Source organism: Myotis myotis, unplaced genomic scaffold, assembly GCF_014108235.1.
Source record: "Myotis myotis isolate mMyoMyo1 unplaced genomic scaffold, mMyoMyo1.p scaffold_m19_p_6, whole genome shotgun sequence".
NCBI classification, from domain to species: domain Eukaryota; kingdom Metazoa; phylum Chordata; class Mammalia; order Chiroptera; family Vespertilionidae; genus Myotis; species Myotis myotis.
In genome coordinates, this window is record NW_023416368.1 from 101000990 (window position 1) to 101023277 (window position 22288).

The 22288-nt window shown below is 50.8% G+C and overlaps 1 protein-coding gene across 2 annotated transcripts in view; it reads left to right on the forward strand.

Annotated features, from left to right (window-relative positions):
• The window catches only part of PDE5A (phosphodiesterase 5A), a 104067-nt gene that overhangs the window by 52607 nt on the left and 29172 nt on the right, over nt 1-22288 (forward strand). For both annotated transcript variants that reach the window (XM_036314592.1, XM_036314593.1), the window contains 6 exons: nt 389-526; nt 3007-3074; nt 9008-9116; nt 10202-10289; nt 16254-16429; nt 18980-19039. In XM_036314592.1, the coding sequence (XP_036170485.1) occupies nt 389-526; nt 3007-3074; nt 9008-9116; nt 10202-10289; nt 16254-16429; nt 18980-19039 (639 nt within the window). The remainder of the gene's footprint in view (nt 1-388; nt 527-3006; nt 3075-9007; nt 9117-10201; nt 10290-16253; nt 16430-18979; nt 19040-22288) is intronic.

Here is a 22288-nt window from a genome sequence, read left to right on the forward strand (position 1 = left end):
AATATGCTAATGATATGCTAAGGTTGCTCAAGTGCTCGCTATGACGTGCACTGGCCACTGGGGGACAGACACTCCGACCTGTAGGTTAGCTTGCTGCTGGGGTCTGGCCGATTGGGACTGAGCGAGAGGGGTCAGATATGCCCTGGAGCCCTCCCAGAGACCCTCCCTAGCTGTCCAACCTCCCGTATCCCTACCTGGCCCCAATCATGCACCAGTGGGGTCTGTTGGCTTGGCCTGCACCCTCTTGCACTCCAGGACCCCTTAGGGGATGTCAGAGAGCCAGTTTCAGCCCAATCCTGCAAGCCAGGCCGAGGGACCCCATGGTGCACGGATTCGTGCACCGGGCCTCTAGTTACTAAATTTGAAGCTTGTGGTGTCTTTTTGTCAGGTGCTGCTTGACCTGGCCAGCCTGATTTTTGAAGAGCAGCAATCCTTGGAGGTCATTCTGAAGAAGATCGCTGCCACGATTATCTCCTTCATGCAGGTGCAGAAGTGCACCATCTTCATCGTGGATGGAGACTGCTCCGTGAGTACAGAGTATGGCTTTTTTCTTGTTAGAAAGACAGAAATGGAGATTCCTTGGGCCACTGCTTGTAAACCCCATGTTAGCCTCGAACCCTCTCCTAAATCCTGTGTGGTTGGTCATGCAAAGCTGAGGACAGTAGACCTGTCCTGGTTGAAGACAGGTCGGGGTGGGGGGAGGGTGCCTCAGTTCCCTCCTCAAAGCGATCGCCATGGGCGTGTCCTGTGCAGCTGTGGTCAGCGGGTCCGTGGCCGCGATGGGGAAATGCATTCGTTAGTGCTGGCCTCCCATGGCTGGAAGAGCGGTGCCACGGCCGCTCGGGGCAGGGAGACCCCCGTTCTGAACGGGCTGGGCAGCACATTTTCTTTTCTTTGTAAAATAGGTTTCTCATCTTACTTATTTTTTAAAATATATTTTTATTGATTTCAGAGAGGAAGGGAGAGGGAGAGAGAGAGAGAAACATCAATGATGAGAGAGAATCATGGATCGGCTCCCTCTTGCACACCCGCTACTGGGGATTGAGCCCGCAATCAGGGCATGTGCCCTTGACAGAAATCGAACCCGGGACCCTTCAGCCCACAGGCCGACGCTCTATCTACTGAGCCAAACCGGCTAGGGCCATGTTATCTTTTGCCAGAAATACTTTAAAAAACAAAGGGATGGCCCAATAGAGCCTCCATTATTAAAGCTGCCTGTGGGTCCCCAATCCTTTACCAGCAATGGGAAGCCACCAAACAGTTCTGAGTGTAAATTTCAATCCACCGATTTGTTTGGCTCAGCAGATAGAGCTTCAGCCTGTGGACTGAAGGGTCCTGGGTTTGATTCTGGTCAAGGGCATGCACCTTGGTTGCAGGCTTCTCCCTGGCCCGGGCCCTGGTCAGGGCTCATGCAGGAGGCAACCCATTGATGTTTCTCTCACATCGATGTTTCTCTCTGTCTTTTCCTCTCTCTTCCACTGTGCCTAAAAAATCAATGGGAAAATATCCTCGGGTGAGGATTAAAAAAAAAAAAAGCAAGAAAGAGATGTGTGTGAGAGGTGGTTCTCGTAGGGGGCTGGTTGCCGCTCGATGGGCCAGCCGCGCTTGCTGTTAGAATCGGGGCCCCTGGCCGAAGGCAGTTTTCCTTTCTGCAGTTTCTTTCCCTTCTCAGCCTGTGAACCACTGCTGCCAGGGGACTTCTATTGGATGTCCTTGTTCCTCTTCTTTTCCCTTTAGACCCTGGCGATAGGCTCCTTATTGGGGGGTTAGTGGGAAAGAGAGTGGGGTCACCACTTGTATCAGTCAGCTTCCACCATGTGTGATATCTGAGTTGATGTTTTTGGGAGGAGGCAGAATAAAATATATTTAATACTTATATTTAAAGTCTTTACATTGTTTTAGGTAGTAAGATTGCACTGTAGGACCCAACATTATCTGAATCAGTGTGTGTGTGTGTGTGTGTGTGTGTGTGTGTGTGTGATTCTCATTAATAGGATATCAATTAGGAACTCTCTATGCTGTAAGGTAACCGGTATTCTCGTAGATACTACTTCATATGCTTAATCAGTTATGAAACCTGTAACATAGAGATGATTATAAGAGAGTAGCCACCCTTTTCAAGTTCAGGTCAGCACTCACTAATGCAGTCTGTCAACTTAGCACGTTTCCCCTGCGATTTACTGTTGGAAAGTTATATACGAGGCCCCCCCTTTTTCAGACACCGGAAATGTCATTAGCATCCAGCTCAAGCTTCCCCGTTAACCCTGTCATGGCAGTGTCTGCCTCCACTCACTGGTGCTTTGAACAAAGCCCAGCCACAGGCCCACTGATGCACTTTGCTCACTTTTAACAGCTTCGGTTGTTGGGTTTAGGTAGGGAATTAAGTGACTTGATTTACGTTGCAGTTAGTTACCGATTAAAAGTATTTCAACAGCGTGAGCCAAAATCAAAATGTGAGCCAGAAAAAAAAAACACGTGCTCCTCTCTCCTGTCCCCACGTCACACTAACATCAGTGTTTTAGTCCTGCTTCCTTCCGATTCTTCAGGCGAAAGTATAGCTCGGCTGCAAGTATGTACCTGCTTTTCAGTGTAACTTCAAAAGGGTTTCTCTCTGTTGCTCAAACCTTCCCAATTGTTTGGCTCTCGCAGAATATGACTGCATGGGATGTCTTTCTAAAAAGCCATTCCTCTCCTGGGATCTAGCAGCAGCAATCGATGTCTGCATGAAAGCAGGACTGGAGGGTTTTGAAGAAATATAGAGAAATGTTGAAGCTAACATTTATTAAGACCTGGTAGAAAAAAAAAAAAGAGTGATCAAAGAAGCATTCTAGGCAGTAGCGATCAGAAGCTATAGGAACATGGCTTTAATAGCATGATGTGGTGAAGTGAGCGCTCGGTCCGGCTCCCTCGGAGAGTAAGTAGACAAACGTAACACCAGCCCGTGTCTGCGCGGACGCCTGGTACAGCCGCGTCACACTTACTCCAGCCTTGTCGCTGTGTTTCCAGGATTCCTTTTCCAGCGTGTTCCACATGGAGTGTGAGGAGCTGGAGCGATCATCCGACACTGTGACAAGGTAAAAGAACTCCGCCTGCATTCATTCACCAGCCTGCGAAACAGGCTACAGCGTCGTTCCGTGACCCAGTTAATTTCAGACACAGATGCTGTTGACTTTTATGTTCCCCGCACATAATTTGGTTTGTGAAAATACTTCGCTGTTGGATGTTATAAAGTCCCGGGGTTTGTGTTGTGATGTGTTTACTCCAGCTAAGAATTCTCTCACAGAGTGAACGGTCCCGGTGAGCACAGGCCTGGGCACCGTGAGTCCTGTGAGCTGGCTCTGGAGCCCCCCAGGGCTCTATTTCAATTAGAGTTTTCACTGCCTATCGGAGACCCCTGGACATTTGACAGTTTCTAGACAAAGTTTTCCGCGAATCTGTTCTGATTTGGAGTCAGCAGGGGATTTAATGCAGAAGGGAGCCTGCGGCCGAGTCACAGTCGTGGGCCGACCCTGGGGCTGGAGACAGGGCAGGTGTCCATTGGAGCTCACTGGTTTTTCATGTTTTTTTTTATGTTTAAATTCTTATTCGCCTTTCAATTGTTGCTCGGAAACAGCAAAGTGTTGATGTCTGGAGGGTGTGGTGCTCCTGGCCCTGTTTTGTCTGTGTGCTCCCACCGCCCCGTGCACCCCGTGCACCCCGTGCGAGCTGCTGGCGCTGGCTTGCGCGAGCCTTCCTGCGGAGTGTGGTCCGCCAGCCTCCAGCGACCGGAAGGCCTGGCAAATGCTGCTTATCACGGGACCTGTTTTTCATTCCTTCCAATCATTTTCCCAGAAATTATTGATATTATATCGTTTGATCGTGGAAATAGGACATTATCTTAACAACATCTCTGCCTCCCACATGTGGGCTTCAGGCCGGACTGCCTCGTTCAGCGGCAGAGTTCCTTATTCTTAGGACGAGCACTAATCTAGATCACTTTGATTTTAGGATGCTGTGACATTTTTGTTGCTTTTTTATAAAGAACATTTTAGAAAGCTTCCAGATAAGACACATAATTATTGGACTAGTTTGCTTTTTGACTTGCATAAATAATGAATTTATATAGGTACAAATATAAACATGTATATTGAAGACTTTACATATGTTATGGGATTAGGAAATTGGTGTGATAGGGAATATTAAATGTGTAAAATTATAAAGTACCTACATTTACCTTTGAATATCTGCAGCAGCATGTATGTGTAATTATTTTCATTCGCATTTTGACTGTTATTATTAATTAGGTCCTCTAATTCCTGGCAGTGAGAGCTGAATTCCTAGCCCAGTGACTTGGTGTAATAGTGACCCCTACTGGTGAATATGCTTTTTTTTTTAAAGCGAAGTCTTACTATATAGCAGCAGTTTTTAACCTGTGGGTCGCACCCGCTTTGGGGGTCGAATGACCCTTTCACAGGGGTCCCCTAAGACCATCGGAAAACACATATATAATTACATATTGTTTTTGTGATTAATCACTATGCTTTAATTATGTTCAATTTCTAACAATGAAAATACATCCTGCATATCAAATATTTACATTACGATTCATAACAGTAGCAAATTACAGTTATGAAGTAGCAATGAAAATAATTTTATGGTTGGGGGTCACCACAACATGAGGAACTATATTAAAGGGTCGCGGCATTAGGAAGGTTGAGAACCACTGCTATATAGTATATTTACTTTCTTACTATATATTTGATTAGTTCCTGGTGAATACCATATTCCCTTTCTGTAAGCAAAATAGAGGTATCTTTTCATTTATGTTTTTAATCGTTTCAAAACAGTCTTAGTATAAATATATTTCCTTATAAAGATAGCTAGTTGGGTATGATTACCTTAAAGGAGACTAATTTGCATGGATCATTTTAACTGATTTTACAGTAATGAAAATTATTTAATACGAATACCTTATTTCCGCTAAACATTTTAAACTTAACTACTATTCTAATGATGCATTTAAAGACATCTTAGTGATTTTTAAAAAAATAAAAATTAGATATGAGACTTGAGTTTTGCAAAAACGCAGATTAGCATGATGTTTAATAGCTCCTGCATTTTGAAATAGGACTAACCTGGTACTCATTGTCACCATCAGAGTCTTCGTTCTCTTTCTAAAATTGCTTATTGCTAGAACTCGGGCCCTCTCGCCCTCACTGGCCCACACTTTGCAGTCCAGACCCTCTTCCATGCAGTGACCGTGGAGGGAGAGGTGAGCAGTATGTGTAGGCAGTATGTGTCCGCTTAAAAGCCTGGCTCATTTGGTATCTTTCCAGCCAGCCCGCTTATTTTTCATAAATAAAATGATGTGTTAAAGACAGCTGTGAAACGTTAAGTGTGAAACACTCAGGGTGCACAGGATGCAGAATCATTAGCGTCGGATCACCGTGGGAGGAAGTGAGGGCTGCGCTGGGAGGTGGGCCCAAGGACTCGGGGAGGGAAGCGCATTTCCAGATGGGGGGGTTTCAGTTCATTCAAACCGAAGCGCCACCAATTAGAAGGGAAAGGGAGTGTGACGGTGCACCGTTTACGTTAGCATTTAATTTTAGGAAATAGCGCTATTATTCCATATTCATTCCCTGTTAATTTATAAATCCACGTTTTTATCATAAAACAACACATACATAGGGTTAATCCTCTAAACTCACTTTCTTGGAATATATATACGGTACTAATTAATACTTATTGATGATAATTATATTAGAAACATAATTTTAGTTAAATACAGTAACACCTACAACTTAAAAATGTAGTGAAAAGGATTTTACCACGTTGAAAAAACTGGAGGCGGAGGAGGAGAGTGCAGACTCTGAAATCAGACTAGTTGCATTTAAGTTCCACCACTTTACCGGCGCCAGGGCTTTGTGTAAATGATTGTACCTCTGGAGGGCTCAGTGTCTCCATCTGTGAAATGGGCACACTTGTACAGGAGCAGGGCTGGAGCTCGCGCTGAGCGAGATAATTCCGGGACATAGTAAGTTCTCCGCATTCGCTGCTATTTCTGTCTCTCGGCTGTGTCTTTCTGTCTTTGGCTTACACCGCCTGCAGCTTCCAATTAGCTCTAAAGCACAGACATTTCTCAGTGTGTCTCCCCCCCTTCCCCCCCCCCCCCCCACGTCTTCCCGAGATGTCCTCCCATATGCCCACTGATACCCGCTTTGCGAAGAGCCTCGGACGTCTGAGTGAGCCAGGGCCTCGGAGAAGCGGGTGCTGAGACTGGACTAAATATGCAAGACATTCAGGAGGGAGAGAGGGCGGGGAGGGTCTGTGGAGGCGTCGGGCAGGGCTGCGGGGAGCCCTCCTGTCGGGAGAGTCCCAGCTGTGGCGGCACCGTCCCTCGCAGCGCTGGCCGGCGTGGCCTCCGTGCAGCCGTGGCCGTGGCTTAGAGCCGCTCCCCGCAGCTGGAGCCGGAGGCGCGTTGCAAGGCCACCGGGAGATCCCTGTGATTTAAGCCTGAGGCCCTATTCCTCGCATGGCACCTTCCATGCTACCTGCTGTGGTCTTAGCTGATCTTGGCCAATGTCGTGGGCCCGAAGCCACCGCCTCACGCCTGATGCCTGGTGATGCAATGGCTTCCAGACGCGCAGACTCAGTTTCAACACTGTCGTGTTTTATGCTGTTTTTATTCCCTTCCTGCGCCCCCCCCCCCACCCTGTCTTTCTTCACATCCTTACTTCCTGAATCTTACCAGACTTTCAGGGTCCCTCCAGCACCGCCTCCTCCCTGACCAGCTCCTCTTAGGTGCACCAGCCCTTTCCTCCGCACGCCCCGCCCTCTCCTCCTCCACAGGCCCCGCCCTCTCCTCCTCCAAAGGCCCCGCCCTCTCCACTGGCCCCGCCCTGTCCTACCCACGCCCCCGCCCTCTCCTCTTCCACAGGCCCCGCCCTCTCCTCCCAATGCCCCGCCCTCTCCTCCTCCACAGGCCCCGCCCTGTCCTACCCACGCCCCCGCCCTCTCCTCTTCCACAGGCCCCGCCCTCTCCTCCCAACGCCCCGCCCTCTCCTCCCAACGCCCCGCCCTCTCCTCCCAACGCCCCGCCCTCTTCACACACCCCGCCCTCTCAATACACCCCGCCCTCTCCTCTGCACAGGGTGATACTATTGCCAGCTGCATTCCTTAGGGTCAGGCTGGATCGTGCATCATAAAAACCCCATTGAAAGGCGCTCAGCGAGCGCAGTGCTGCTGCTCCTGGAAGAGCTGGAGGTGGCGGCTCAGGTGCTCACAGGCCTGGGGACCCAGGCACCCGGTTCTCCTGCGCCATCAGGTGTGGCCCTCCCCTTTGGGGTCAGGGAGGCCGCTCCTGCATCCTTTCCTGGGGTCAGAGGGCTGTGGGGGACCAGGCAGGATGGGCAGAGAAATGCAGCAGCTGCCTCTTCGCGGAGGTTTCTAGAAGCCCTCACGTTTTCTCTCTTGTCCTATGGACTTGAACTTACATGGCATCCAGCCCCAGGTGGCTGAGCCCGAGCCTTCCTTCTGGGGCCAGGGGTGCAGGTGCAAGGGGGGGTCCGGAGACTGGGCGCTGCCCGGCAGCGTGTGCAGCTGCACGCCGACCACAGCGGCGTGACAGCCGATGACCCGCCTGGGCAGGCTCCGCGGGACACTGACCAGGCCTCCCCGCCCCGGGCACTCAGGCTGCGCCTACAGAGTGTGGGAAGGAAGCTCCCTCCGCATTCCTCCCCGAGTGAGAGAGGAAATGATAACTCAGTAACCCCAACACCACTTTTCCCTAAAGTGCCCATTAGGAACTGGAAAGCTTCAGGGAATTAAAAGAACGGGGTTTCTGAAAAGTCATGGACGTGTGGCTACTTCTCCCTGTCAGCGTCTCTAAGTCGGATTTTACCCTCCCCCGCAAGTGACTAACTATTTTGGGTTTCCTCCGGCTCCCGCTGTGAACAGGATGATGGTGAGGATAATAAAGCCATTAATAGCATCATTATCACTTCCTCTCCAGCCCCTCTTTCTCACAGTGACTTCGATGTTTCTTATCTTCCCCAAAGCCTGTCTTCCTTCCCTGAGGCTCTTGCTGTCCGTGTTGGATCCGCAGTTTTAAAGTTTGCTTAATGAGCCTAAAGCCCACGCTTATCTCGAGCTTTTCCTGGGATTCCCTCCAGATTATCTGTGTGGAGCGGGTTGGCTTCTGACTCCTCACTCTTCTTCACTCACACGTAATACCAGGCACATGGTCACTGGGAAAATATTCTAAGTCAGTGGTTCTCAACCTTCTGGCCCTTTAAATACAGTTCCTCATGTTGTGACCCAACCATAAAATTATTTTCGTTGCTACTTCATAACTGTCATGTTGCTACAGTTATGAGTCATAATGTAAATATCTGATATGCAGGATGGTCTTAGGCGACCCCTGTAAAAGGGTTGTTCGACCGCCAAAGGGGTCGCGACCCACAGGTTGAGAACTGCTGTTCTAAGTGAATGAGAATCTTTTGAAGAAGATACATTTTTTATGCTTTTTATGATCTTAAAAGTATCCTAAAAGATCTGAAAGAAAGGAGACGCGAGCTTGCTGAGTGAAGCTCGTCTCCGCGTGTCGGCTCTCCCTGGATTTGAAATGTGGGAGGGGCTGTTGGGGCGGGTACGTAGAGAAAATAACCAAGGAATAGGACAGGCTGGTCCTTGGCCACTCTATGGTCTGATGGAAATGAGACCTGGGAGGGAATTCCGGTGGATTTTACATTCAGCGGCACAAAAATCAACAGGCCCGTCGGCGATGGCAAGGAGATGACTTAGGGCGTTTAAAAACTTGCTGTGGGTCGTTGGAAAATTGTGGGTCTTTGTCTTTTCAAACCATTTCAGTTCTAGTAACCACCCAAGTTGTCAATCGGGAAGTGCATTTCAAGCCGCCTCTCCTACGTACGACACGCGCTTGCCCGATGGCCGGAGACCTGTTCGTCTCTCTCATGTCGTTTCTTTAACTCCGCTGCCCACAGAGCGCTCACCTGCCTTCCTCCCACAGGGACCGGAATGGGAGCCAGATCAACTACATGTACGCTCAGTACGTCGCCAGCACCATGGAGGCGCTCAACATCCCCGACGTCAGCAAGGACAGCAGATTCCCCTGGGCGGTGAGTAGCCGGTGTGGGGCTCGGAGTGCGGGCGGCCTTCCCTGACCAGATGCCCTTAGCACCTGCCGGGAGCTGGGCCGCGATGCTTGAGTACTTCCCTGTGTACTTTCACCCGTTTTTAAATAATTCATTGGCACGTGAGATGATTGCTCTATTGCCCACTTCATGTCAGTGATGGCCCCAAGACAGGCTTGCTAGCGTTCTTGAGTTTATCCTCAAAAGGTAAGTTTTCCATGGCTTGAAGTGACGTACCTGGTGACCCACCACAGGGAGCAGCTCCATGGAGAATGAATATCTGTTTTCCCTGACAACAAGGCGGCAAAGACCCGTTTCTCGGCCATGGGAAACTTTGAATCCTGGTATTTTCTCTCCTTTTACTTCAGAGAAGCATTGCATGTGGAGGCAGCTGCCTTGCTGTTGTTGTTTCATATCTAGGAGGCCTCTTAGAAGTCAGCAGTATGGGCAGTGGACACAGTGGTCATGCGTCCACAGAGGGCCAGTGTGTAACACGTGGTGTCGGGGGGGATGGTTGACTCTTCTGGATTCTGCTCCTCTTGTTAGGCGACCAGAGACACCTCCTCCAGGTACAGTGCATGCTAGTACTGTAAGCTGCTGGGAACGTTTAAAGTGGGAAAAAAAGAAATCTAGGATATATACTCGCCTGATTGATGTTTTTAGAGAGAGAGGAAGGGAGAGGGGTGGGGAAGAGGGAGAGAGAGAAACATCGGTGTGAGAGAGACACATCAATTGGTTGCCTTCCGCATGCACCCCTATTGAGCCTGCAACCGAGACACATGCCCTTGAATAGGAATCAAACCTGTGACCCTTTGGTCGTGGGCTGACACTCTAACCACTGAGCCAAACCAACCAGGGCTAGGTTATTTGTATTTTTAATAATAAAAACTAATTGCTTTCTATTGCATTCATGTGAATGCCATTGTACTTCGTATATTTTCTGCACTCTTATCACTCCAGCTAATAAAAGATGACTATGTTAGTGGGTTCAGATGCCCAATATAGTTTACATAACAGCATCTAATGGGAAAATCACTCTTTTTGTAATTTTTTGCTGTTGTTTTGTTTAGAATGAAAACATGGGGAACGTAAGCCAGCAGGGCATTCGAAGTTTGCTTTGTACGCCTATAAAAAATGGAAAGAAGAATAAAGTGATAGGTAAGTAAGCTTTTCATTAACCTCCACGCTGCCCTTACTAAAGAAAAAAATAATGTATTCCCAGAAACTTCTGTCTTTCAAGTGTAAATTTAAAGAATAAAATGTGTAAAAGATAAAAATTGAAATGATAAGAGGATGTTCAACTAACCACAGGCATTTGGTGCATGTCTTATTAACTATGATGTACTTTCTGTAATTATTGTAATCCTGTTTTAACAGCATTTTTGTTTAAGGATGACGTGTTGAGAGTTAGTAGACAGAGAAACATCGAGTTGATCATGTGCATTGTTTTAGAGTCTCATTTCTTGGTTTCTGGTTTTTCTTTCTTGAACATGTGGTTTAGATTGTAGGTTGTACTGATTCATTCATCAGAAGTATCTAGCGAGCTCCCTACCGCTCTAGGCTCTGGGGTGAAACAGTCAACAAGTGAGCAAAAAAATTTAAAAGTGCCAGGGGAACCATCAGACCTCTCTTGGCGTATGTTTTGTGTCCTCACTTGAGAACAGAGTCTGCAGTAAGCAGATGCTGTTTTTGGAGAGGAAAATTCCCTGTAAATCAAAAGGATTTAAAAATGATCCCTGGGTGGGGTTTTAGCTGTGGGCGCATGTTGGTTCCAAGTAAAGGAGGAACTTGCCAGCGTTCCTGCTGTTTCATAAGTGGGAGAGACAAAGCATTTCAATGCTTGACTAGACCGTGCGCCCCACAGGCAGCCTGGAAAATGTCAGGGCTGTAGATCATTTTTCTTGCCTGTCACAGACCAGATTCTGTGATTGTGTCGTTCTAATAGAGAATCCCCACAGAGCTACACACAGAACACAGATGGACCATGTGTTTTCTGTCATCTTTCCCTCCCTCCCCTGCTCATCCTTGTCCATTACTGACATTAAGGTGACATCACAGACATTAGGCCAGTGGGGGCCTGTTGTCTTGACAGATGTACCCTGAGGTTTTGTTTCCCACACATGTCTCCTCGGTGCTCTGGCTGACAGTGTTTCCACCACTTTGCTTCCAACGCTGTAAAGGAAACACTTTCCTATTCAACATTCATTTATTTAACCAACTAGTCCCCCTACTTATTAGGCTAAATGTGCCTTTTTCCTATATTGTATTTACCAGAAATCCTTCTGCCTGTTATTCACACCAACTCCTAATGTTCACACCAACTCCTTCTATTAGTCACAATTCCTATGTTCCCACCAACTTCTATCATTCACACCAACTCCTATTGTTCTCACCAACTCCTCCTCTTGTTCACACCAACTCCTATTGTTCATACCAACTCCCCCTATTGTTCACACCAACTCCTATTATTCACAATTCCTATGTTCACAACAATTCCTATTCTCACCAATTCCTCCTCTTGTTCACACCAGTTCCTCCTATTGTTCACCAACCAACTCCTACTGTTCATACCAACTCCTCCTCTTGTTCACACCAACTCCTGCTATTATTCACAACTCCTATGTTCACACCAACTCCTATCATTTACACAAACTCCTATCATTCTCCCCAATTCCCCCTGCTGTTCACACCAACTCCTATTGCTCACAGCAGCTCCTCCTATTGTTTGCACCAGCTCCTCCTATTGTTCACACAAACTCCAGGGCATTTTTTAAAAGGAATTATCCCATTCCCATCCAAAGAAATAAAAGTTTAGTCCATCTCCACTATAAATAACTTATGTTTCCATGTCTTTGTTAGTGCAAAGTCTAATACAAAGTACAGTGTCTACCACACACTGCCTGACTGGGAAGCATGAGAAATAGGCCTTTTTACTGAATGTGATTCCAAATGGATTCCTCTCCCCTACCTCCTCCTCTCACCCTGTGTTGCAGCCCGATTCCACAGCACAAGCTCATATCCTAAAATTACATGTTTAACTTTGACTTCTGCTTCATTTTATGTTTCACATTAAACTCAATCATGTGGCTCTATCGCTGATGGCTCCATTGTTTATAAGACACTCGCTAGGGTTTTCCCGATGCAGGCGTGATTGAGCTGCACTGTGGCCTGCATGGAGCACGCTGGTGTTTTAATGCTTAAAGTACCCAGTGTTTCCCCAGTTGGAGAACTGAAAGGTATGCCTCGTTATAATAAGCACCCGGAAATGAGACAGTAATAATTAGAATGGAATGAGAAAAAATAACACTAAGACATTATAGCTTAAAATTATCAAAGTGAAAATTTACAAAGTGAAAACAAATATGGATGTTAAGGTTTCAAGCATCGATTGAAGAAACAGAGAAATGAGACAGATGTCATTCTAGCACCAGGAGACAGAGAAGGCTGCCTGTTGGGCCAGAATGCCGAGGAGTTTCTGAAAGATCTGAAGAATACGCTGCTTGCAAGAACACATTTCACACAAAAGGGACAAAATTTGAATAGAGATAATAACATCAGACAAAATGGAATTTAAGGTGAAAACATCATGTAAAGGGCCTCTGTGGGGAAGCCTGAGACTTGGTTGGAAAGTTGTGAGGAGGACATTGCGAGGAAAGGGAGGAAGGCTGTCTGCCCTGTTTATCGGAATTCTGACTTAGGGGAGACTTAGGGGAGTGTCAAAGGCAGCATCCCTAATTATTCCTTGACTTTTCCAAACAAGTCTGTGCACGTGCAGACCCCTGGATGTTTACTGGAATCCTTTCACTTAATCTCTGAATGCCCTTACCTAGAGGATAGTGTGAACACACGTGTCCTCCCAAGATTACTTACCCTATTGATTGTATCTAAAAAATAAACTTTATCTCAAACTGTAATAAAAGCCTAGCAAGGCAGGCAATCTGGGCTGCCTGGTCCTCTCTTTCACAGCAAACGTTGTGTCAGAGTAATCCATTCATCTGTTGCTCAGGGTCCATTGGTCACCCCCCGCTGGTCTCCACATTGATTAGATTTAAAGTCCACAGAGGAAAGTGTAATTGTCATAAGTGCTTCTAATAAACTGGAAAACATCATTGACATATAAAAGCCAAAGCTGTTAAAAATACAAGGAGAAATGGACAAAATGGCAATCCATGCAATGTAAAAGAAAGGGGGGAAGTGAGGGAACATTAGAATTGATTAATATAAAAATGAAATGGACCTACTCGGCATATGTATACTTTTTATCTCATAATTTAAAAATACAAATTCCTGTCAAATATCCATCCAAATTTCTCAAATACTGTTGATAGTCACACACACAACACGAGCTCAGTGACTTCTGAGGAGTGGAATTGACAGCCACTCTCCTGGACCGTGATGCATTAAAGCTGGATGTGCAGAATGAAAGGGTCAGTGGGAAGGAGAAAACTCTCAGAAACTGGACGTGTTCTCCTGAATGACAAAGAAGAACTCCAAAGTCAGAACGAGAGCACCGTAGTTCCGTGGTTTCAACTACTCCATGTCCTAATTCATTAAATGGAAAATTCCAAAAATAGGCAATTTATACATTTTAAATCGGATGACCTTCTGAGGACAGTGATGAAATCTCGAGAGTCTCATGCCATCTCGTGTGGGATGTGACCATCGCTTCCCCCCCATCTCCACCTGTAGAAGCCCGCCTATTTTTAGCATTGCCTTATTTCATTATTACTGTGCCTAATTTATCAATTACACTTCATCCTAGCTGTGTATATACAGGTGAAAACTTACTAGATAGGAGGTCTGGGACTCGCCATGGTCTCAGGCCTCCACTTGGGGTCTTTGGACGTATCCCCCATGGATAAGGGAGCATTTTAGAAAATTAATGGTTGTATTGATACAACAAATACTCAAGGTACATGGTCAAAGCTATACACTCGGGAGATATATAGTTGTAAATATTTTGTTATATATATATTAATAACAAAATTATTTGAATTAAGTGGTCAACTGCAGACATTAGAAAAATAGGACTTTCTCTTTTTCACCCTCTACACTTTTCTCCCCCAAATCTACACTAATAAAAGAGAAAAATGGTAATTGGCGTACGGCGCTACCCTTTTCATTGGCTAATCAGAGCTATATGCAAATTAACTGCCAACTAAGATGGCAGTTAACTGCCAACAAAGATGGAGGCTAATTTGCATATGTAGGCACAATGCAGGGAGGCGAAAGGGAAAGCAGGAAGAAACCCCCTGCCACTGACAGTGATCGGAAACCCAGGGGGGAGCTAAGAGGTGGGGGGCAGGGCAAAGGCGGCCCTGGGGCCGCCTTTGCCCTGCCCCCAGCCATGATCGGAGAATCAGGCGCCTTTGCCGCCCTGGCCAGTGATAGCAGGAAGTAGGGGTGGAGCCAGCAATGGGAGCTGGGCACGGTCGAAGCTGGCAGTCCCGGGAGTTAGGGGTCCCTTGCCTGGGCCTAAAGCAGAGCCCACGATCGCAGGCCGCTGCAGCTGCAGGTCCCCGCTGCCCGAGCCGGATGCCTCAGCCAGAGGCGTTAGGCCTGGGCAGGGGCAGAGCAGGAGATCGCAGGGAGCTGGGAGTCGCCTGGGCGGGGGTCAGAGCCAGTGATCGGGGGGAGATGGGGGTCCCCTGTCCAAGCCTGACACCTCTGGCAGAGGCGTCAGGCCTGGGCAAGGGGCAGAGCCAGCAATCGGAGGGGTCTGGGGGTCCCCTGCCCAGGCCTGACGCCTGGGCCAGAGGAATCAGGCCTGGGCTGGGGGCAGAACCAGTGATGGGGGGAAATGAAGGTCCCCTGCCCAGGCCTGATGCCTCTGTAAGAGGCATCAGGCCTGGGCAAGGGGCTGATCCTACGATTGGAGGGTGATGGGGGTCAACGCCTGAGGGCTCCCAGTATGTGAGAGGGTGCAGGCTGGGCTGAGGGACACTCCCCCCACACACACACCCAGTGCACGAATTTCGTGCACCGGGCCCCTAGTAAATAAATAATAGGAAGAAATAAAGCAGAGGGAAAATGATGAAAAGATAAATTTATGAACTGGGAAGGGATTAAAATAAGAGATAATGTGCAAACACAATAATAATAAACCTCCAACAGACCACCCTCTATAATAAAAGGCTAATATGCAAATCAACCGAATAGCAGAATGACCAGTTGCTATGATGTGCACTGACCACCAGGGGGCAGACGCTCAATGCAGGAGCTTCCCCCTGGTGGTCAGTGCGCGCCCACAGCAGGAGCGCCGCTCAGCCAGAAGCCGGGCTCACAGCTGGCAAGAGGGCTCTCGGACTGCAAGAGGGCACAGGCCGGACTGAGGGACACCCCCTTCCCTGCCAAGTGCACGAATTTTTGTGCATCAGGCCTCTAGTGAAGATATAAGAGAAACAAGTATGGATGAGCAAGGAAGTTATTGAGGCACCCAATCCTCCCAGGGACCATGAGACTCAGGAGTCCATGGGCAAATGGTTCAGTAGAGATCGGTCAGAATGTTGACATCCTCTTCCAGTCCTGTTAATGACATGTTTGACCTTGAAAGAGAGGCTGGGACATAGGAGGTCATGGTTTCCTTCAGGAATGCGTCCTGCCTTTATTTCTATGCAAACTGTCATTTTTATTTGAAGTATCGGAAGCCATCTACAAGCATGATTCTCCAAGACGCAGGACCCTGCGTGAGCTGTGAGAGCGTCCTGTGACCTACCTGTTCTCTGTGTCCCACCTTGTGTGTAACTGTGGCTTTGAGCCTTTGCTTTCTCAGGAAGGAGAGGCAGGCTGCCTGGCCCAGAATTCAGATGTGCATCAAAATTGTTCTCTTGGCGAGTGCACAAAAACCCAATTAGTCTCCCACAGACAGGCTGTCTCTGGGGCTCCAGCAGCCTAACTTTCAGGGCACCTCTGCGAGAAAGTAGCTCAGGATTTTTGAACAGCCCACATTCCAGACCATGTGGAATGAGGGCTCATGTAGATAAATCCCGTAGGCTTTTCTGGTTGATACTGTTCTGAGGTGCCAGGCGTTCCTGAGAGGAGATTATCAGGCAGTCTCGGAGTGAGAGTCATTGAGCATTGTGACCTCCAGTAACATCGGCTCCTTTCCATGTGTCATCACAGGGGTTTGCCAGCTCGTGAACAAGATGGAGGAGAACACCGGCAAGGTGAAGCCATTCAACCGGAACGATGAGCAGTTCCTGGAAGCTTTCGTAATCTTCTGTGGCCTGGGGATCCAGAACACACAGATGTATGAGGCGGTGGAGAGGGCCATGGCCAAGCAGATGGTCACGTTGGAGGTGAGCACAGCTGGGGGACCTCTTGGTGTCCATACTTGTCAAAGGTCACGTGACCAAACCACAACTCAGGCCCACGGCTTGCTCAGTCCGTCTGCTTTGTTATGGAAAGCAGCGCGTGACCCAGGCCATCCACTCCCATGGACAGAACTGCCACGGCATCACCCAGCCCATCTCACCTTGCCAACAGCTCTAGTCACAGTTTCAAAAACAAAGACAGACCTAGCTGGTTCTGCTCAGTGGATAGAGTGTCGGCCTGTGACTGCAGAGTTCCAGGTTTGATTTCAATCAAGGGCATGTACCTCGTTGTTGCAGGCTCGAGCGCTGGTCCTGGTCAGGGTGTGTTAGGAGGCAGCCCGTTGATGTGTCTCTCTTCTCACATCGATGTTTCTCTCTCTGTCTCTCCCCCTCCCACTCTCTCTAAAAAAAAAAAAATCAGTGGAAAAATATCCTTGTGTGAGGATTAACAACAAAAACAAAACAAAAGACAAAGACAGAAATCCTAAGTGCTCTTAGAGAAGCAGAAATAAGGAAAAGATGCGTCTGGCACAGTTCAAACTCTTACACTGGCCACCTCACCATCATCAGAAACTCCGTTTAGAGATTTATGGCCGACTCCTGAGTGTGAGTCTTGGGTGAAGGCTGGGGATCTGCATGTTCTTGAGCGTCTGCAAGGATCCTGGACACACAGGGACCCCGTGAATGCTGGCTGGGGGCTGACCTGGGCAGGTCCCTCCCTGGTGGGGCAGTCCCTTCCAGGGGGACCTCACCAACATCCATGAAAACATGCACTTCATGTAACACGACATGTCTTCCCCCCGGGCCAGTCTAGGGAAGCAGATGTCAGAGGGTGCACATGTCTGCCCATCACTCAGTGTTGGTGTAAAATACACACCTCTCTTTTCCAGTTGCCTGAGCTGGAATCTGTGGTGGGATGTAACCTTCCCTCCATCCCTAATAAATAAACATCCAACTAAAGAGCTAGAAATTTATGCAATACTAGAGGCCCAGTGCACAAAATTTGTGCACAGGGATGGGGGGCGGGTCCCTCAGCCCGGCCTGCACCCTCTCACAATCTGAGACCCCTTGGGGGATGTCCGAATGCCAGTTTAGGCCCCTCTCATAATCCGGGACTGCTGGCTCCTAACCGCTCGCCTGCCTGCCTGCCTGATTGCCCTTAACCCCTCACCTGCCTACCTGATCACCCCTAACCAACTGCCTGCCTGATTGCCCCTAATCCCTCTGCCTGCTTGCCTGATTACCTCTAACTGCTCGCCTGCCTGCCTGATTGCCCCTAACCACCTCTGCCTTGGCACCCTCTGCCGAGGCTTTGTCTGGAAGGACGTCGGAGTGATGTCTGGAAGGTCGTTCGGCTGTCCGGTCTAATTAGCATGTTACACTTTTATTATTATAGATATGTTGAGATTCATCAGTAACCCATCTGGTTCTCCACTCCCTAAAATGAATATGTAACACTTCGCTAGAGAATCATTTCAGATGAGACCTCAGACCATAACCAGGGGAAGCCTCACTTGCAAATACGCACACACACACATCCAAATGACACACATGCACACATACACGTGTACCTGTCACTCAAAGGTCTGAAAATGGGTACCTTTTAACAATGATCCTAAAACTTTTGGGGATTTTTAAAAATAAATCTTGTATTATCTCTGTCAAAAATGAACTTTCAAAAATGTTTTAAAAGTATAATAGACATTTTAAATCCAACCACCACCCTGGTTAAAACGGCGTCGGAAATATTGTCACATTGCTAAAGGGTCTCACCCTTGAAAATGGGCATTGCTGCTCCTCAGGTTCAGTTATAAGACGTGGTGAGCCTGACTTCCTAGCCTCTGGGGCAATGGGAAGTTCTAGAGCCAGAACTGTGAGATGTGGAAGCTGGTACCCAGGCCCCTCCTCTCCCTGGGTGAGCCTGCAGCCAAGTTAGGAGAGTCCCCGCTCCTGGGTGGCCGCAGCCGTGAGCGGGAGGGTCCCTCGGCCACACTGCTCAGCTCCCGGTGCCCCTCGGCCCTGGGTCTGCGGCATCCCTATCCCAGCCACGCCATCTTCTTTGTGGATTCTGCAGCACACAGGCCTCCCCTGAGCCACTTCCAGGCGGCTGGCTTTAAAACGTCAGTTTTCACAAAGATTGCTTTCCTAATTCTGCCCACAAGCACAAATAACTAAAGTCAGGATTTTAAACACACACACACACACACACACACACACACACACACAAATTGAAAAGAAATTGTCTGCCAAATTTGAGCCAATAGTGTGACTATAAATCATGTGTTTGTTATACCAACAATGTCAGACTGAAGTGAGCCCTTTTCTTTGAACATGTGGGTCTCGGGGGGGCGGGCGTCTAACTTTGTTTTCTGGAACAATTGAATTGAAATCTGGGGGTTTTCTCTCTGTTGAAGGAAACAAACAAAACAAGGCTTGAGAGTCTGAGGGGTCTAGTTCTCTTTCTGGGAGGTGTTAGCGGGACCCCAGGCTGAAATCTCGGCCCCCATCGTGTAACCTGTCCCCGCTTCCCCGCAGGTCCTGTCCTACCACGCCTCGGCCGCGGAGGAGGAGACCCGGGAGCTGCAGGCCTTAGCGGTAATGACGGGCGGCACAGCGCGGTCATCCACACACACGCCTTTCCCGGGGATCTGCTCCCACCAGTAACGGTGGGAGACATTCAGCCAATGTGGCGGGTAGTTAGAGGGACGCTCACAAATATTCGATCAACCCATTTCCTGCAGGGCTGCAGTCACCGGTGATGCAAAGCAGAGAGAATAACTCCAATGGACCTTGTCCTCCATTCGATGATTCTGGGTTTTTCTAATAATTGTTCTCATCTTTACATCTAGCTGAGGCCAACATTAAACTCCGTTTCAGTTCCTGGGGGAAGCGGCCGGGCAGCTGCAACGTGGTTGTCCGGTTGGGGTCGGGGTGACGAGGTGTCGTGGTTTGTTACTGAGTCCCTGCCCCGTGTTCTTGAGGAGCAAGCGATTTGCATTCCGACCACATGGCTTGAGGCTGTTTGAATTGGGCTCCCAGGGGCCTGTGCCTGACTTCTCCTTGCTTCCCTCCAGTGAGGGGGGAGAGAGCGCCTGGGCTGGGGCTGGGATGCCGTGCGTTCTGGGTTTTGACGGGGATGGTCTTGGTTGAAGTCCATGCAGGTCTGAGGCATTTACACCTTGGCAGCCACACTGGCCTCCTAAGTTTAAATTTGAGACCTCAGGGATCCGGTCGGTGTGAGATGTGACGAGGGTCAGGTAAGGAACGAGAAGGGCGTGGCCAGTCACCGAGGTTCTCTGTCGAGGTCATCAGCATCTCAACTGCCAAACCCCAGCCCTCTGAGCGGTCCCTGCGTTTTCCCTGTGACTGTACAGCTGTGCCACGGAGGCCTCGCTGAACCTAGAGAGGCCGTGGCTGGTCAGGGTCTCCGTGGCTGGCTCCTAGCTGGCTCAGGGTAGCCTTGGCTGGCTCAGGGTTACTGTGGCTGGTCAGGGTTGCCGTGGCTGGCTCAGGGTCACTGTGACAGGAAGTGGAGCCAGGACACACAGTGCACCCCCAGGGCCGTGCACAGTCCATGGCGCTACCTGTGAGGCAGAGAGAAGGCGGGTGAGCCTGATGAGAAGGATGGCGCCTGAATAACCAAGCGGGAATGGGAAGGAGGAGGGCCGGCCGATGTGGTTTAGAACGTGGGACAGTGAGGCTGCGGGACCCCTGATGGATATGGACACTCAGGAACGACCAGCTGGAGGGTGAGGGCTGGGGCTCCCACGGAGGCCGCGGTCTGGGGGTGGCCCTGGATTCTCAACGTCCACAGCGTGGTTTCCTGTGTGGGGCCGTGGGTGAGCAGGTTTCCTGTGCGGGGCGGTGGGAGGGCAGGTTTCCCGTGCGGGGCGGTGGGAGAGCAGGTTTCCCGTGTGGGGCGGTGGGAGAGCAGGTTTCCTGTGCGGGACGGTGGGAGGGCAGGTTTCCCGTGCAGTGCTGGGCGGTGGGAGAGCAGGTTTCCCGTGCGGGGCGGTGGGAGAGCAGGTTTCCTGTGTGGGGCGGTGGGTGAGCAGGTTTCCCGTGCGGGGCGGTGGGAGAGCAGGTTTCCCGTGCTGGGCGGTGGGAGAGCAGGTTTCCCGTGCTGGGCGGTGGGAGAGCAGGTTTCCGGTGCGGGGCGGTGGGAGAGCAGGTTTCCCGTGCTGGGCGGTGGGAGAGCAGGTTTCCCGTGCGGGGCGGTGGGAGAGCAGGTTTCCTGTGCGGGGCGGTGGGAGAGCAGGTTTCCCGTGCGGGGCGGTGGGAGAGCAGGTTTCCCGTGCGGGGCGGGGCGGTGGGAGAGCAGGTTTCCCGTGCAGTGCGGGGCGGTGGGAGAGCAGGTTTCCCGTGCAGTGCGGGGCGGTGGGAGAGCAGGTTTCCTGTGCGGGGCGGTGGGTGAGCAGGTTTCCCGTGCGGGGCGGTGGGTGAGCAGGTTTCCCGTGCGGGGCGGTGGGAGAGCAGGTTTCCCGTGCGGGGCGGTGGGAGAGCAGGTTTCCCGTGCGGGGCGGTGGGAGAGCAGGTTTCCCGTGCGGGGCGGGGCGGTGGGAGAGCAGGTTTCCTGTGCAGTGCGGGGCGGTGGGAGAGCAGGTTTCCCGTGCTGGGCGGTGGGAGAGCAGGTTTCCCGTGCGGGGCGGTGGGAGAGCAGGTTTCCCGTGCTGGGCGGTGGGAGAGCAGGTTTCCCGTGCTGGGCGGTGGGAGAGCAGGTTTCCCGTGCGGGGCGGTGGGAGAGCAGGTTTCCCGTGCGGGGCGGTGGGAGAGCAGGTTTCCCGTGCGGGGCGGTGGGAGAGCAGGTTTCCCGTGCTGGGCGGTGGGAGAGCAGGTTTCCCGTGCGGGGCGGTGGGAGAGCAGGTTTCCCGTGCGGGGCGGTGGGAGAGCAGGTTTCCCGTGCGGGGCGGTGGGAGAGCAGGTTTCCCGTGCGGGGCGGTGGGAGAGCAGGTTTCCCGTGCTGGGCGGTGGGAGAGCAGGTTTCCCGTGCTGGCGGTGGGAGAGCAGGTTTCCCGTGCGGGGCGGTGGGAGAGCAGGTTTCCCGTGCGGGGCGGTGGGAGAGCAGGTTTCCCGTGCGGGGCGGTGGGAGAGCAGGTTTCCCGTGCTGGGCGGTGGGAGAGCAGGTTTCCCGTGCGGGGCGGTGGGAGAGCAGGTTTCCCGTGCGGGGCGGTGGGAGAGCAGGTTTCCCGTGCGGGGCGGTGGGAGAGCAGGTTTTCCCGTGCGGGGCGGTGGGAGAGCAGGTTTCCTGTGCGGGGCGGTGGGAGGGCAGGTTTCCTGTGCTGGGCGGTGGGAGAGCAGGTTTCCTGTGCTGGGCGGTGGGAGAGCAGGTTTCCCGTGCAGTGCGGGGCGGTGGGAGAGCAGGTTTCCTGTGCTGGGCGGTGGGAGAGCAGGTTTCCTGTGTGGGGCGGTGGGTGAGCAGGTTTCCCGTGCAGTGCGGGGCGGTGGGAGAGCAGGTTTCCTGTGCTGGGCGGTGGGAGAGCAGGTTTCCTGTGTGGGGCGGTGGGAGAGCAGGTTTCCCGTGCAGTGCGGGGCGGTGGGAGAGCAGGTTTCCTGTGCTGGGCGGTGGGAGAGCAGGTTTCCTGTGCGGGGCGGTGGGAGGGCAGGTTTCCCGTGCGGGGCGGTGGGAGGGCAGGTTTCCCGTGTGGGGCGGTGGGAGAGCAGGTTTCCTGTGCTGGGCGGTGGGAGAGCAGGTTTCCTGTGTGGGGCGGTGGGAGAGAGGGTTCCCGTGCGGGGCGGTGGGAGAGCAGGTTTCCCGTGCGGGGCGGTGGGAGAGCAGGTTTCCCGTGCGGGGCGGTGGGAGAGCAGGTTTCCCGTGCTGGGCGGTGGGAGAGCAGGTTTCCCGTG